General features: G+C 36.7%; 1 protein-coding gene across 7 annotated transcripts in view; it reads right to left on the bottom strand.

Moving 5' to 3' along the window:
* TMEM196 (transmembrane protein 196) overlaps window positions 1-15,416 on the bottom strand; it is a 54,204-nt gene extending 38,788 nt beyond the window's left edge. For 2 of the 7 annotated variants that reach the window (XM_055121530.1, XM_055121551.1), the window contains exon 1: window positions 14,479-15,416. In XM_055121530.1, coding sequence (XP_054977505.1) covers window positions 14,479-14,643 — 165 coding nt within the window. In that variant the 5' untranslated portion in view covers window positions 14,644-15,416. The remainder of the gene's footprint in view (window positions 1-14,478) is intronic. The other 5 variants (XM_055121546.1, XM_004602246.2, XM_055121539.1 and 2 more) reach the window with 4 other exon arrangements.
* Between the last annotated feature and the right edge of the window lie 602 nt (window positions 15,417-16,018).

Here is a 16,018-nt window from a genome sequence, read left to right as displayed (position 1 = left end):
TAACTGTGAATTACTGTTCTAAAGTCAGTTAGGCTGGATATGAATCATGACTGTTATTTCCCTACTGTTTAACCCTGAAAAATTTAAAGCTACTTCAACTACTTTGTCATGATTTTTTCTTTAATTAGAGGCATAAGAGTTATACCTCACGGAATTGTTGTAAATAATAGGTAAAATAACAGGTATAGAACACTTAGGAAAATTTAATATCTTTAATATCTTAATAACACTTAGGGAGTTTAATATCTGCTTCTGTTTACAAGCACATTCCTTCCACCAACTACAATGTTCTCGGTTTCAGAGTCTTATATATTATCTATTACATACTTTCAGCAAATTGCTTCATTTAAAGACCAATAATTATTTGTCAAATTTATTTGTAGAGAAGTTCTAGCACTCTGTGTATTTTAAGAATTTGTATTACTATAACTATCTCAAGAAGATCAATCTTGTTCATGGAGCAAATACTTAGGATAGCAATGGAAAAGAACAGAAAATAATCAGAAACAAAAAAAGCTACTATTTAAAAGAAGATAATTGGAACTGGAGAGATAATGCACGTGACACATGACTTTTCAAGCACTGTTTAATATGACTGTGGAGAAGCCTGAAATGTCCAGCATGGCACTAGTGACTTATTGTACCCCAGGACCAAACATCATCACATGCTTGACCCTTATGCTGAAATTCTGACCTATTTAGCTGATCAAAAGTGGCCTCTGGGCACCCTGGACAAGAATTTGGAAGTTCCATCCCTTAAATAAATAAGATTTCACTAAAACTAAATTTGTAGATTATAAATTATAGAATGTAGAGAGAAACCATGTGCAAATAAACAGACAGCCTACAATAAATTAGTTTACCAAGGTACAACTTCTGATGGAGTTGTTTTCTGTAGCCATGGGCTAAGAACGTGTCAATAACTAACTGTGACCATGCACTATTGAGATTTCCATGGACTCTCTGGTCTCTAGTTCAGATTGGGGTGCCACTTATCTGCATTAAACATGTCAGTTGAATACTCTGGGCTTTATAATTAAAGAGGGTGAGGGGCTTGGATTTGGAGTTCATCTGTGCTGATATTCTCTAACCACAAATTTAAGTGACCTTAGTCTACACATTTATACTTGTAATTTTAGAAGTGATATCTCAAGACTTGACTAGAAAATAAAGCATAGCTCTCTGACATCAGGGATATCTTTTATAATAAAATTACATTTTTTACTTATTTTATAAAATTTTAAGACTAAAACTTATGTCCTGATTATGGAACTAAAAGAGACACTGCACAGAAGAGTGCTTTAGACTTAGGGAAATGGCAGGTGCTGACAAATGTTTATTCTTTCTCCTCTATTTGGAAATTTCTTCCTTAAACATCAAGATTCAGTGTAAATGTCAGCTTTGTTTGTGAAGCTTTTCCAACTCTTCTAGGGGCTTGTAGTTAGAGTCTAGGAAAACATGAAAGTTATGCCTATTGTAGGATTTATGCACTGATTATATTTTATGACACCCATTCACTATATATCTATCATCCCAAAGCATTTCAAGTTATTCCTACTCAGTTTTTACTTATTTTTTAATCTTTAAAAATTTTTCATTAAAAATACAATACTTAGTATGTGTGATACTAGCTAATAAATAAGTGAATTAGTACTTGTTGGTGGAAAGTCTCTTCTTTTCCCTGAAGACCTTTGTTACTTGCCAAGTGATACTTGAAATTCACTTATGATTAAGTTACATAAAGGTTTTTATTTCAAACTTTTTGAAAGGCTTGAGTCATGGGAACAGATGAATTAGTTGTGTATTTTTCCAAATTTTGCATTATAACTCTTTGCCATTTCTGGTAGAGATCTACCAATTAACAAAACCAATCAAGCTTTTCTTAGTCGACAAGGAACTCAAATAGACTTAAAAATCTGTCCTCATGTATAGTTCACATATTAGGGAAATAAACATGGAGATTGTCATCACATATTTTTATGTTCAGGTGACCTTGTGGCAGCATTCCTGAAGATATTCTGTCATTTAAACCAAACTGTTCAACTCTAGGACTTTTGATATAATGCAACTCAGGCTAAATGGTACAGCCCCCCCCCCCCCCCCCGAGGGCACCAGGACCTTTACTGCAGTGCAAGGGGAAGGTGGTGTGTGGTAGCGGGGTATGATTCGCACTCCCTGAACTATCTCCTTTTTCCTGGTGATCACGTCTTCAGATTAAAGAAGTGTCCAATAGGAATCTAATGTAAGCCACAAATATGGTATATATACATAATATTTATCTTTGTCTTTAATTTAATCCATTTTAAGTTCATCATGTAAGTAGCTTTTAAAACTACTTGGAAAAGTAAAAATTCTTTACTTGCATACTCCTTTTTTGAAATCCTGTGAATATTTTATACTTCCAGCATATCTTAATTCACACTAGTCACATTTAAAGTGCTCAAAAGCCACATGAGATTGTCTATTTGATATAACTGTATAAATCCAGATGGTACTTAATTCAAGTTATGGTCAAACACCATAAAGAAAAACAAGTTTCTTCCCAAATTTGTTCCCACCCTGGAGATGTAATGCTTAACCAAATGAGTTCATTTCAGTCAGAACTCCAGAGGTAATTTGCTCTCTGTCAGTCCACAAATAACCAATTGCATAATATCTCCCAATGTGCATCTTTTCATGCTGCAGATATTTTCAATTGATGTTTAATAAACTCAGGTCTCATTTGAAAGACTATAACACAAACTCTGAGGGCCTATTTTATTTGATATCACCTGGTCTTCATTGAAAAATTCATTATGGTTAGCCAAAAATTCTTAAGACTTTTTACAATCAATTTTTCTTTTTTACTATTCATTCTTTAAAAATTTTTAAAGTGACTTCAAAACCTTTTATTTTGTCTGTCTACAAGATCCATTTTTTCTTCAACCTTCCCAAGCTTTTACATTTCCCATCTGTACATTACCATCTTTACACTTATTCCCTGCTCTCTCGCTCTCTCTCTCTCTGAGCCATATCTGGTCGTGTTCAGGACTAATCCCCTGTTCCGTTTTCAAGGATCACTCCTTATGGGGCTCAGGGGACCACATGGAATGCCAGGGATCAACTCTGGGCGGGCTGTATTCCCACTGTACTCCAAATCCCCCTCTCTATTCGCTTTTTAACCTATGTTAGACTACTATTATTTTCAGTGTTTTCTTAGCTATCTTTGCTGAGATAATTACCTCAGCATTTCAATCCTCATATCCTGCGGTTTGACAACTCACTGTCTTGGTTGTTTGTACATTTCTCTGGTTACAACTTCATTTTTGTTTTTGGTGGTTCCAGCCCATCATTGGTTTTAGATACATTTTTATTCACAAGTGACTCCCACTTTCAAATTCACCTCTCCGTTTGGCTACACCATTTGGGTTCTTTAGTTTTTAGCTTTTATTCAGGGGGTGACACAGCTGGTGGGGTTTGAAGGCTACTCCAGGTTCAGCATTTTGAGACTTGCTGCATACAAAACGCACACTCCAGCTAGCTGAGCTGTCTGGCTTTGCTCCTATCTATCCTAGTAGGTAAAACACTAAGAAAAATAAAAGTTCTCTCTTTCTCACATGTGAAGAAGAAGGAGAAGGAGAAGAAGGAGAAGGAGAAGGAGAAGGAGAAGGAGAAGGAGAAGAAAAGAGAAAGGGAGAAAGAGATATACAAGTTTCTAAGCTGTCATTCGTCCCCGAACTCTCCTAAGCCCAGTCACAGAATAGAGCTCCAGCACAAAGAGTATCATTACCATTGATTTCAATAGTAATTTGGTATTAGCTCCATAAATCTAATGGGAGAAAGGGGTGATCCAGAATCCAAGTGGTCCTACCTCACAATGCAGTTAACTGGACTTTGTATGATTATATTTGATTAGTATATTTCCTCAGTGGTCTCTCCTTTCATACCTCCCAATTGTCTGCATTTCTAGCAAAGTTGTTTATCTTTAAAAGTAGTCTTTTTCTACTTTCCTATTTTTATCTTCTTTTCATAGTCTACAGGAAAGCATGCTAATTATGCAGTATTTTTTCCCTTTAAGCTCAACTAATTTCTTATTTTCGACCTCAGAACAAAGCAATAAAATGAAATACAGAATGTAGGTTCATATATCAGGATTCTTCCTTTCCAGAAAAAATTTAAAATTTTAGCAATGTCAATTCCAGTTCTGGGGATGTAACCCAGGGTGTTACACAAGCAAGGGAAGTGCTTTACCATTGATCTATATTCTGGGCTCTAAAAGGGAAAATATCTATATAATCAATACATATAATAAACATACATATGTAAATATACATATACATATGCCTCTCGGAGAGCCTAGCAAGCTGTCAAGAGTATCCTGCTGCAAGGAAGATCCTACCAAACTCCCCATGGCGTATTCGATATGCCAAATATAGTAACAATAACAGTTCTCATCTCTTGACCCTGAAAAGAACCTCCAATCATTGGGAAAAAAAAAGTAAGGAGTGTCTGCTAAAATTTCAGGGCTGGGATGAATGGAGACGTTACTGGCACCTGCTCACATAAATCAATGAAAAACGGGATGATAGTGATACAATGATACAGCAATGTCAAAAGTCACACAGGACAATTAAGTAAAAGTACACTTTATCTTTAGAGCCATGGCATCTTACAATGACAACCAAATCCACATAAAAGTAAATGACTAAGAGGATATAACAGATATGTCTATACCATAAGCATCATTTCCATTATAACGCGTCCATGTTTTAGTCTTTTAAGGTAGCATGGCCTAAGAGGCAACTATAACAAATACAGAAACTAAGCCAAAAGTACTTAAGGAAGATTTAGAAAGAATAAACACATAGTGGTAAACAGAGATGCACTGTGGGTAGCAAGAGAAATCTTTTCAGAGATGGTCAAATAATGAGTGAAAACAATATAAAGACTATAGTGAATTCAGAAGAAATTATCAGACATAGAAAGGAGCTGATCAGCATACTAAGCTCTTATAAATTCCCCCAAATCTCAGAAGCTTCCCACTGGCCTAAGACTGAAACCTTTCAGGACACAGGACAAATCAGCCTTAATTCTCAGAATGGCATTCTTCAGAGTTCCCACTCAGTGTTCACTTAGTGAAATCATTTTTGTATTTAATGCATTATGCATTGTGTTCTGTTCCAGTCAGTTCCTCTTTGTCATAGTTTTTATTTTTATAAAATAATCAGTTGAATATTTTGGATATGCTAAGAAAATTGGGCTGTTGATATTAGAGCTATTTCTGATCCAAAAGAAGCAAACATTTATAACCAAACTTGTGAATTTGGGGTAAGAGTGATTATGAATTTGCTTAATATTAAGTGACAGTTGTCAAAACAGTTCTTAGATATAGCTGTTACTCATGCCTATCCTTTAAAATAAGCAAAATAAATGTATCAGTAGCAAAATCAGAAAGTTTATATCCTCAGTCCACATTTTTATCTTAGCTAGATACAATAAATGGATTTTAAAATTTAAAGTACTATAAATGTGTAAGATCATTAATATTTACAAAAACAGACAAATATATTGAATATTCAGGGAGATATAATGTTGTAAATAAAATTATGTTTGTTGAAGTACCCCAAATGTTCTATATACAACATTAGAACTACAATATATTTATTTCACAGTAACAACTTAATAGATACTTTATATGATTTAAAGTAGTTTTCTATTAATGTAGGTTATTATAATTTTCTGGGTTATTTTTAGTTTTATGTTTAAGAATGTTTTATGTTATATGTAAGTAAAATAAACAAAGGTGTTATAATAAATTTCACAGCATTAAAATATAATGCCCAAAATCTAAAATGTGGAAAATTAATTAGCTTGAAATTTGGAAAACGGATTTGGTGAAGAGAAGAAGAAATTCCCCTGGTTATATGCCAGTTCTGAGACAATTGTTTGTGAGTAGTTTTCAGCATTGTAAATAGAGGCTCTTAGGAGCGAGTGAAAATTAGGCCTTTCCTAAGAATTGCCAACACAACAGGTGAATGTTCATCCAATATGCCTGCAGTTTTGAAAGCTGGCCAGTTACAAAGAAGAACTTATCATCAAACCAGGGTACTGACAGCAACATAAACTCAGTCTATATTTCCTATCAGTGACAATTATAAAATTGTGTCTTTCTCTATTTCCACTCTATGCATAGATGTGAATAACCCCCCGCCCCCCAACACACACACATACAAACACCACTCTTTCTCCAGGTGATTTAGGTTTGGACCTAGTTTTCTCACTAATTTCTTTTCCCCCTCCCTACCTTCAGCCACTAAAGTTTAAATCCTTTAGGTTCTCAACATGTAAGTAAGGAAAGATCATATCATAAGCTAAATGATATAAGAAAAGCATTTTGAATGCTCAGGCATTGTGTTACATTTTTAAAAATAAGCTACCATTGCTGCTATTATTAATGCCATCATTACCATTATTATTTTGACTCCTCAGAGTAATCCATGTAAGAAAATAATTGGCAGGAAACAAGGAGAAAAAGAACTAAAATTTCATTAAGTCTTGCCAAAAATACTGAGAAATCACACACAGAACTCTATTTGGTAGGACAAACAAAATTATACCTATTTATCTAAGTATTGACCTAGAAAATATTCTGGTAGCAGAGAATACCCATGATAAATCACAAATATTCATACCCAAAGTTGCATATGAACAGCACATATTTTCTATGAAAAAATATGTACCTAAATAGTCACCAAGTTCTAGAGTCCAAGGTCAGTTTTATTATTGGTCTATAATACACTCCTTCTGGAATATATCTAAACAATAAATAAGTATAATATGGAATAGAAATCATACAGATTTTAGAACCAGATTTTCCTGAAAAATGCCAAGTACATGCAGTCATTATTGTGGACTTTTTTGTTATTCAACACTTCACATGAGTAAGCCATTTATAAAAGTATTGCTCTAATTTTTTAGACCAACTCCATGAGATACTAGCCTTGCTGCATTGCAGATACTGATTACACCGAGCTAATATAACTCAAACTTAAGCTCGAATGTACAAGAGCCAGAGTTGGAGCCCAAGTCTTAAAACCTCCAAACTTAAGTTCATTTCTTTGTGTCATGTTGTTACCTCTAATCCATTAAATGAAATTCTAATTTTACATGTCAGAGAAGCTATAAGAATAGTTGTCTTTGAGGAATTTATGAATTTATGACCTTGAAAATTTACTAGCCATAGTCAATAAAAGAAATTAGGTTTATGATAGTAGAGTTAGTCTTCATTCACGTCTTTTTTTCCCTTTAAAAGTGAAGCAAGATAATTTTTATTGAACAAAATTTACTTAGGAAGACATGAGGGGAAAGACAGAGAGGAATGCATGTTCAAGAGAGAACATGAACTATTCCGAAGTGCAAGAAGTAAGCAAGCAAAGGTATGTGTTCAAAGGAGAACACAGGCTTGAGAGGGCAAGTCTCAAGTGTTTCCTTTGATCTGGGATAAACATCTTGTACTCAAACTGGAATAGGCCTTCAAATTGAACAGCAGTGCCCAGACTTTCTCTTTATCTGCATGACCATCCAATTTTACCAAGAGGAGCTCACAATGTCTAATAGGAAATCAAGTTCAGGATAGTTTGCATGCAACATTCTTTGGAAAAGGTCCTGTCTCATTAAGATGAAGTAAACCTTCACTCGCCAGCTTTTACGTGAGCATGCATGTGCTTTACCAAAGACCAAAAATAATATCTTAACAAATAATGACAAAACTCACCATTTGTCTTCTATCAATCAACACAAGATATGGGTTTTCGAATATTTCCTTTCATACCTGGTATAGTATTAAATATATTGAACACTTGTATAATGAATATTTCCAAATACTTAAGTTATCAATCTTAACTAACTACCAATTATCTAAGTGCCTAATTTCAAAAGAAAACAAGTAAGTATTTCAGATTGAAAGTGTAAGTAATATGAAGAAGAGATTCTTTACCTGATTTTTACAGAGTGCACTGTTGGACTTAATTATATGCAGAAACTTTGCCAAAATGTGTCTTATATGCTCAAAAATTTTTATGCATTCAAAATTTCTATGAGATTATTAACTATGTGGCTAATTTCTATGTGGCATTAGGAAAGCGAATTTTAGTTTTGATCAAAATTTGAAAGAGAATTTAATTATTATTTGTATAATTAAAACTAATTTTAAACTATGACAAATAAAGAATGATTTATTTTTCTGAAAATAGGGCCAATGCTTTATATCTTTCATCTTATATAAAATCTATGAATCCATGCATTTAGTTTGATGCTAAAGAAAAGTTGAGCATTATTTTATTTTTTGGTTTGGGGGGACACACCTGGCGAAGCTCAAAGAAAACTTCGAGTCTACATTTACGAACCGCTCCTGGTTGTTCCTGAGGGACCATATGGGATGGATTGAACCTGGGTTGGTTGCATGCAAGGCAAGCATTCTAGCTGCTATATTAACTCTCCAGTACAAAATATCATATATTATTAAATCAGAGACAGCTGGCTTCACAGTGAGTACATTTACAGTAATTATTAAAGGGGATTCTTTCATTTTATTTTTGTTTGCTTTTCATTAAATTAATCAGATGAATATTTGAATTTTAAAAACATTTTAGAGCAGGTATCATTTATATACAAACTTGTGTTTCTATGATATGGATCCAATATATGATCAGTAAATTTCAATCCAGTCTTACAATTGATCAGACTGATGAAATAGTGAGTCAATATAATAGGCATGTGCCTAGATTATGATATGTATGAACTATGCTATAGAAAAGTAAAATAGAGCTCAGTAAAAACTCATTTTTAAATGGGAAATTGTTTTTATCAGTTTTATTGGGCCACAATTGGCAGTACTTAGTGTTTATTTTTGCTTGGGGAGGCTGTATATGGTGCTTAGAATTGAACCCCTGTTGGCTGAGTGCAAGGCACCCTACTTGCCACACTACTGTTTCAGCCCGCAAAATAAGGTAACATTTTCAATGTTTTTAAAATACTATATGCCCCTGGCGCCATGTAATCCCACCAACGGCCAACATTCAGAGACTATAAAACCAAGCTCCCAGAAGAGACACAGAGAGTCTCTTGCCCCCGAGCCAGGCTGTCTACCCTGGGGTCCCTCGGAGGGGGTGGGCTCCAATTCCCCTCCCCACTTCAAGCAGAGCTCCCGAAGCCAAAGACCTCTGGACCCAGCCACACCCATGCTCAAGGCCCCTTTTCACACATTTTAACGAGCCTCACGCACGATAGAACCAGTAGAAGAACCCAGGTGTGTGGGACCCAGAGCTGAGACCTCCAAGCTTGCTTGGATCCGGACTGGGTCTCTTCCACCCATATTTCCTATTTTCCAGTAGTTAGGCGGTCACACCGAGGGACTGTCTCAGGTGCCATGTAATCACACCAATGGCCAACATCCAGTGACTATAAAATCAAGCTCCTGGAAGACATCTTATAGCCTACTTCTCCCTCTGGGAGAACCTGAGAAGCTACTGAGTTTCCTGCCCACATGGGAGAGCCTCACACACTTCACGTGGTGTATTCTTATGCCAAATCCAGTAACAATAATGGGTCTCATTCCTCTGACCCTGAAAGAACCTCCAGTGTGACACCATTGAAATGGACGAGTAAAGAGAGGCTTCTGAAATCTCAGGGTTAGGACGAATGGAGACGTTACTGAGACCGCTCAAGAACTTTGACAATCAACGGGATGATGATGATGTTTAAGTAGCAGTAAACAAGGTTTAGAAAATCTATCTTAATAAATTAAATTCATATAATAAGTGTAGTGCATGTGCACTCAGTTTTGAGGCTCTTCCTGTTCCTGGACCGAGCAGATACCATTGGGCCACACTAGCATGCACCAGGGACAAATAAAGACATTAATGGTGCCCACTCGAACAAATTGAAGATCAACTGGATGACAAGTGATATAAGTGGTAATGAATATCAGATAGAGATAGACAGGCTTTAGCATGGCATATTGCAAAAGTAACATTGCATCCTATTTTGATCTTGACACCATCATCTTAATCTCCTGTTTTCTCAGTGCCAATGTATAACAATGATATAAGTTTCTCTTGGATTCAGGAACCTGTGCACTACTAAATAACAGTTCAGTTCTACTACAGGTGATAAAATGGAAACTGACAATGTGACTTTGACAACGACTAAGAAACATTGCCCTCTTTATTTAACTGTCTGTCAATAAATCTTTCTGGCCAATAATATTTTGCCTGAATATTTTGTAAAGAAGTTTACTCAATGGTTCATTTAATGTTGTCTAAAAATAATGTCAGTTATATTCTCAATAGGTGACCATCAGCTTTTAAAAAATCAAGAATCCAAAAGGAACACAAATTATTTAAAGCTATTTATAACTAGCACAGTGGTTGGGCATTTGCCTTTCACTCAGCGGACCCGAGTTCTATTCCTCCGCCCCTCTCAGAGAGCCCGGCAAGCTACCAAGAGTATGGAGCCCTTGTGGCAGAGCCTGGCAAGCTACCCGTGCATATTGGATATGCCAAAAACAGTAACAATAAGTCTCTCAATGAGAGACGTTACTGGTGTCTGCTCGAACAAATCGATGAGCAATAGGATGACAGTGACAGTGATTTATAACTAACTTTCTTTCTTTTTCATTTGTCTCTTTGGGGGCCACACTGAGCAGCGTCCAGCTATTACTCCTGTCTCTGCACTTAGAAATGATCTCTGGATGGGTTTAGGGTACCATACGTGGTACCTGGATTTGAGCCAGGATCAGCTAAATGCAATGCAAGTGCCCTACCTGCTCTACTCATCTCTCTGGACCTATAGCTCTCTTTCTTTATAAAATTACACCTTTCATTTGTTTTGTTTTGTTTTGGGGTCACATCTAGCAGTATTCAAACTCTGTATTCAAGAATCACTTCTGGTGTGGCTCTGAGGATAATAAGTACAAAGCTAATGCCCTATGTGAAGTTCCATCTCTCTAGCCCTAAAGGGCTACTTTTTTTTTATTTCATCTTTTCTTTTTCTCTTTTTTTTTAAAAAAAATTTTATTGAATCACTGTGAGATAGTTACAAGCTTTCATGTTTGGGTTACAATCACACAATGATCAAAGGGCTACATATTAATGATTGATCTCAAGAAGTGATCCTTGCTTGACTGTGAAATAATAGTGACTAGAAATCTATATATACATTAATTTAATGGATGTATTAAATGCATTCATTTGCAACCTTGTTACTGTGGTACTAATTTATTTTAAACCGTCTTTTAAGAAAATTATATTTTGAGGTATAGATAATCAAAATAGTTTTCTGAAAATTAGTGCACTTCCCCTTGATACAGTTTATGATTATGAGGTCCATGAATAAGAAAAAAATATTTTTATAGCACAGTTTTCTTTCAATTGACTTCTAAAATTTTATTCAAAAATCTTGTAATAGTATTATGGTATTGAAAGAAACTTCATGGCACTAATTAAAACACTCTCTGATTATAAAACCATTATTTTCCTGATAGGTTCATTATGAAATCTCACCTAGTTTTCATAAATAATATAGATTTTCAATTCATAAAATAACCAAAAGGACTAATATTTTTAAGTCTTATTTTCTTCTGGGTCTCCCTAGAATATATTTAGTAAATAAGAATTTTTATTATCTGTTATTATTAATATTATTGTTAAAATATAAAGGGAACTATATTACCTTATGCTCACACATAGTCCTCCTTCCCATTGTCTGGCCTCAATTACTTTTTTCCTGCTTATCTCCTCTCCACATACTTTAGTCTCAGAAAAATACAATAGCCTATTGTAGGCATAAACCATTTTCCCTCCAGTTCTTTGTCTTACTCTACACTGTCTCAAATACCTTTCTAATGCCCTTCACTGTCATTCTGTTCATCTAAAACAAGCTACTTGCATTTATTTAGTATTTAGCAGATGTCATATACTTTACTAAGAATATTATTTCTTTTGTGCCTTCTATCAATCATATCTTGCAAAGTATGCTGAAACTTCATTTAGTCTCTCTAAAGTAAATAACACTTCTGGGATTTGCACTTAGGTTGTCCCCAAAACTCATGATTGTGATATATTACCTAACACCATGATAGTTAATTTCAAGTTCCATTGAACTTTCAAGATCAAGAGGAAAATAATAGGTCTCTCATCGGTTTTTTATTTTCAATATCAAATTCGTTCCAATTATTTGTTCCTATATTTTTCTAATGTCAATTTCTAATTCTGATGATTGATAAGTTAGTGATGTATCCATCTTGCTTCCTCAACTAGGAACAAACTTTGTGGTAAGTAGTGAAGCATTACTCATTGTGAGTCCTCTATAAATTTTGATTATGTGAATTCATCATTGTAAGAATTGAGAGACAATTTATACATCATATTACAAATGATTTTAGGTCAGTATTTTAAAAATAAATCAATATAGCAAGCCTATAATATAATAAGTAAATAATGCAAATGAGCATCTATTGCTTCACAAAGTTAATTTTTAACTTTAACTTATAAAAATGATCAACTGGGCATTCTAACTGAAAATTTATTCATTTAATCACATGGATTGTTTTATTTTACTGAATAAGATAATAGAAACCAAATCTCTTCAAGTTAACCCAGGTAAAAATCGTGTACCAAAAAAAACAAAAAGCAGTTAAAATAGAAATAAAGGTCCAGGGATGTTGCTTAATAACAGAGCACATGCCTAACAGGTACGAGGCCCGGGTTAAATCTATGATTCCACAAAATAAATGACAGATTAGAATGACTTTATATGACTTTTAAATTTGATTTTCAATGAGATGATTAAAACTTCTGTGCATAAACAGACATTGACTTCTGCAGATAATATTATTCTAGAAAGAGAAAAGTTATTTAAATATTTTCTTACATAATAGCAAGCAAATGTATCTGTATTTTTTGAGAGGAACAATGCTATATTATTAGAGATGATCTAAATTTATTCTTTCATTTTTTTACTTCAAAGGGAAACTGATTTTGATAAGATCCCATTTCCATCCCCTGCTTTAAATACTGACATTACATTTTATTTTGACAATTGCCTGACAGAAGTTTGAAAGACTTATTATTTCTATTTAAAGTAGTGAAATTAATAACATTACAACTTTCAAAATAATCACTACTACACATTAGATGCTAAATTATAAGATTTGAGCTTATAATTAAACTTCTAATACATAAAATATATTGTGATGCATATAATAAGAATTAGTCTTTTGGTGCTTAAAGTAACTTATTATTGAATTCATAACAAGAATTCTTAGAACAATCCAGTGTTAGAGTTGAGCATAATTTTTTTTAGCATCGGCAATTTAAACCTCTACTTAGTTTTTAGCATCAGCAATTCAAACCTTTACCTAGTTAAAAAAAATTTTAAGTAGAAACAATTTCTCATCAAACTTATATGAGTTTTAAGAATGCTAAAACTTTCTTCAAAAATGAGTTGCTTTTGAAAATTTAATTCCCTTGAGCCCTTAATGACCATTTCTTTCTTGGCACTTAAAGTCCAAAAAATTAAGTGATGGTTATTAATTACATAAATTGATGACTAGTGACCTAATGACATCCTAGTAAATAATCCTGAAAAGCCAAATCAAGCTACACATGTGGAAGGACACAGCAGCTAGATGAGAAAAAGAAAAGCTGTTTTTATAATTAAACCCACTTTTGGAATAGAGCTGGCTGATTTTATTGTTGATGAAGGGAATTGTCTCTAAGCTTTCCTCTATGTTATCCAAAGTAAATGAACAAGAAACTTGTTTGACAAAACTATGGCCTTGTCTTCTGAGCATTTACTCTACTTCTGAATTGTTCTCTAAGTATCATTTTGCTAACCTATCTACCATTTGTTGTTTAACTCTTTACTCAGAAAACAGTTTTAGATGTGCGGTACGTCAAAAGCCAACAAGGGGAAATAGCAGCAGTGTTTTTTAGGATAAAAGGCACCAGCATTCTCCTCTCACTTCCACCCCCCCCTTTTTTGGGGGGGGTCTTATCAGTGTTGCCTATAGAGTACCTCAGACACTGTTAACGCAAAAAGAAATCCCAACTCTCTCCTTGCACGTCCACGGGAAAAGAAAATGATGTAACGCTCTCACTTGGATTTTCCTTCTACCAGAAACCAGAGCAGAGTCTTGCCCTTGACCATGTGACCCGCAAACACCGCTGAGCTGCCCTTTGCAGCCAGTGATACCTACTATGCCCCCTCCCCAACCTCCGACCACCAACTTCAAACAAAGCCGTTAAATTAGAGCATCACCCAAGGAAAGGAGAAACAACGAGTCACAAATAAAAGAACACCGGGGAGAGGCATAGCCTGCCAACATGAACCTCCATGCAAGTCAGAGATTAGTGATTTTGCTCTCTGGGGGGCGAGAAACTAACGCACGCACACGGACCATCACCATAAAGAGGTAGAGAGTGAAATGGCTCAACGTACACACACCCCGCTCCATACCGGGGACGAGTCTCCCAGCTGCGGCTTGTGCTCTCGGAGGGCCAGGCTGAAGCTGACCGCCCCCACGGCCACGCTGGACACCCCCAGCCCTATCTCCAGTACAGAGAGCACCAAGAGGCTCCCAATAATCTGGCCGCTGGTGCACATCCTTCCACGGTCATCATTCCTTCCAGATCAGAGAGGGAAACCAACCATCCACCTTCTTTTCTCCACTATCCTCCTTACCCCTTCCGCCCCCACCAGACCCCAAAACTTTTCTTTCTTCACCAGTGAAACAAGATCCACCAAGGCTGGGATTTGTAGAACCGCAGACTCTCTTCCCAGACCCGGCCTGAGGCAAAGAAAAAAAGAAAGAAAAAGAAAAAGGAAGAAAAAAAAAAAAACAGCGGCAGTTCCACCCCCTTGCGCGTTCAGACGCGGATCCTAGATGGATATTCCTCGCTTGGGGGGTCGCAGTCCCCGAGGGGAGAAGACATCCTCCAGGGCTTTATTTATTTATTTAATTATTATTATTATTATTATTATTTTTGCAGGAGTCTGAGAGCTGGCGGCGCCGGCAGCTGCTCCCGGGGCTCGCCGGGCGCTGTCCAGAGTTCTGCTGCGTCCCGCAAGGAAACGGGTCTCCGCAAGGAAATCCCGTTGGCTCCTCGGCCTCTCGGACCCCCTCCGCTCCGCGGGGCTTCCTCGGCCCGGGGAGGTGAGCTTTGCTTTCCGCAGATCCCAAGCGGAGCAGCTCCTCGCTTCCCTCTCGACCTCGCCTTTGTTTGCGTGGTAGCACCAAGTGCCTCTGCGAGTTCCTGGATCCCTGGGCTGAGCGGGCGGCTGACATTCAGCACCACGCTCTGGCAGCTGCTGTGTCGCCAGAAAAGGCGACCTTGTCTGATGTGGCCTCTTTCCGTCTGGGTCTCTTCTCCCTCCTCGTCGTCGTCCCCTTCCTCCCCCGCCTCCCCTCTCTTCATCCGATTCTCTCTTGTTGCAGTGACCTCATTGGGTTTGTAAGAGGTTGGTGGAGGAGGGAGAAGCTTGATCTGTTCTTTGTGGGTTTAGTCCCACCGTTCTGTCTTGGCCTTTGACTGGCCCCGCCTGAGAGTGGGGAGTGGGTTGGGGGAACCCTTGATCACAGAGATCCTAGTGGTGCGGTGGTCCCTATCTCCTATCTCTCCCTCTTGCTCACTCCTGGATTTCTGCCCAGATGGCAGGGTAGACGATGCTACGTCAAAGAGGGACTCCTTCGGTGTAAACTTTTTTTTCAAGTTGACAAAGAGAGACAAGAGTGCAGGGATGCAGACCGGCCAAATCCTAAATTCACTAGAACTCCGCAGGACCCGCATCAAAAAAGTCCTCTCCAGAGAGGAGCTACAGAAAGCTGCTCCTAAGGAGTTCCCAACACCCGACTGCGAAGTCCCATCACCTGCCACAAACTCTGAACAGGCTAGAGCTGCACCAGCACTGGGCTCCTTGCAGCCAGGAGATAGATCCTTCTCACCCAGCAGCAAATACTGCTGCTGGTTCTGGGATGATG

This window comes from Sorex araneus, chromosome 1, assembly GCF_027595985.1.
Source record: "Sorex araneus isolate mSorAra2 chromosome 1, mSorAra2.pri, whole genome shotgun sequence".
NCBI lineage: Eukaryota > Metazoa > Chordata > Mammalia > Eulipotyphla > Soricidae > Sorex > Sorex araneus.
The sequence above is the reverse complement of the archived record's forward strand: the minus strand, read 5'-3'. Positions and strand labels throughout refer to the sequence as shown.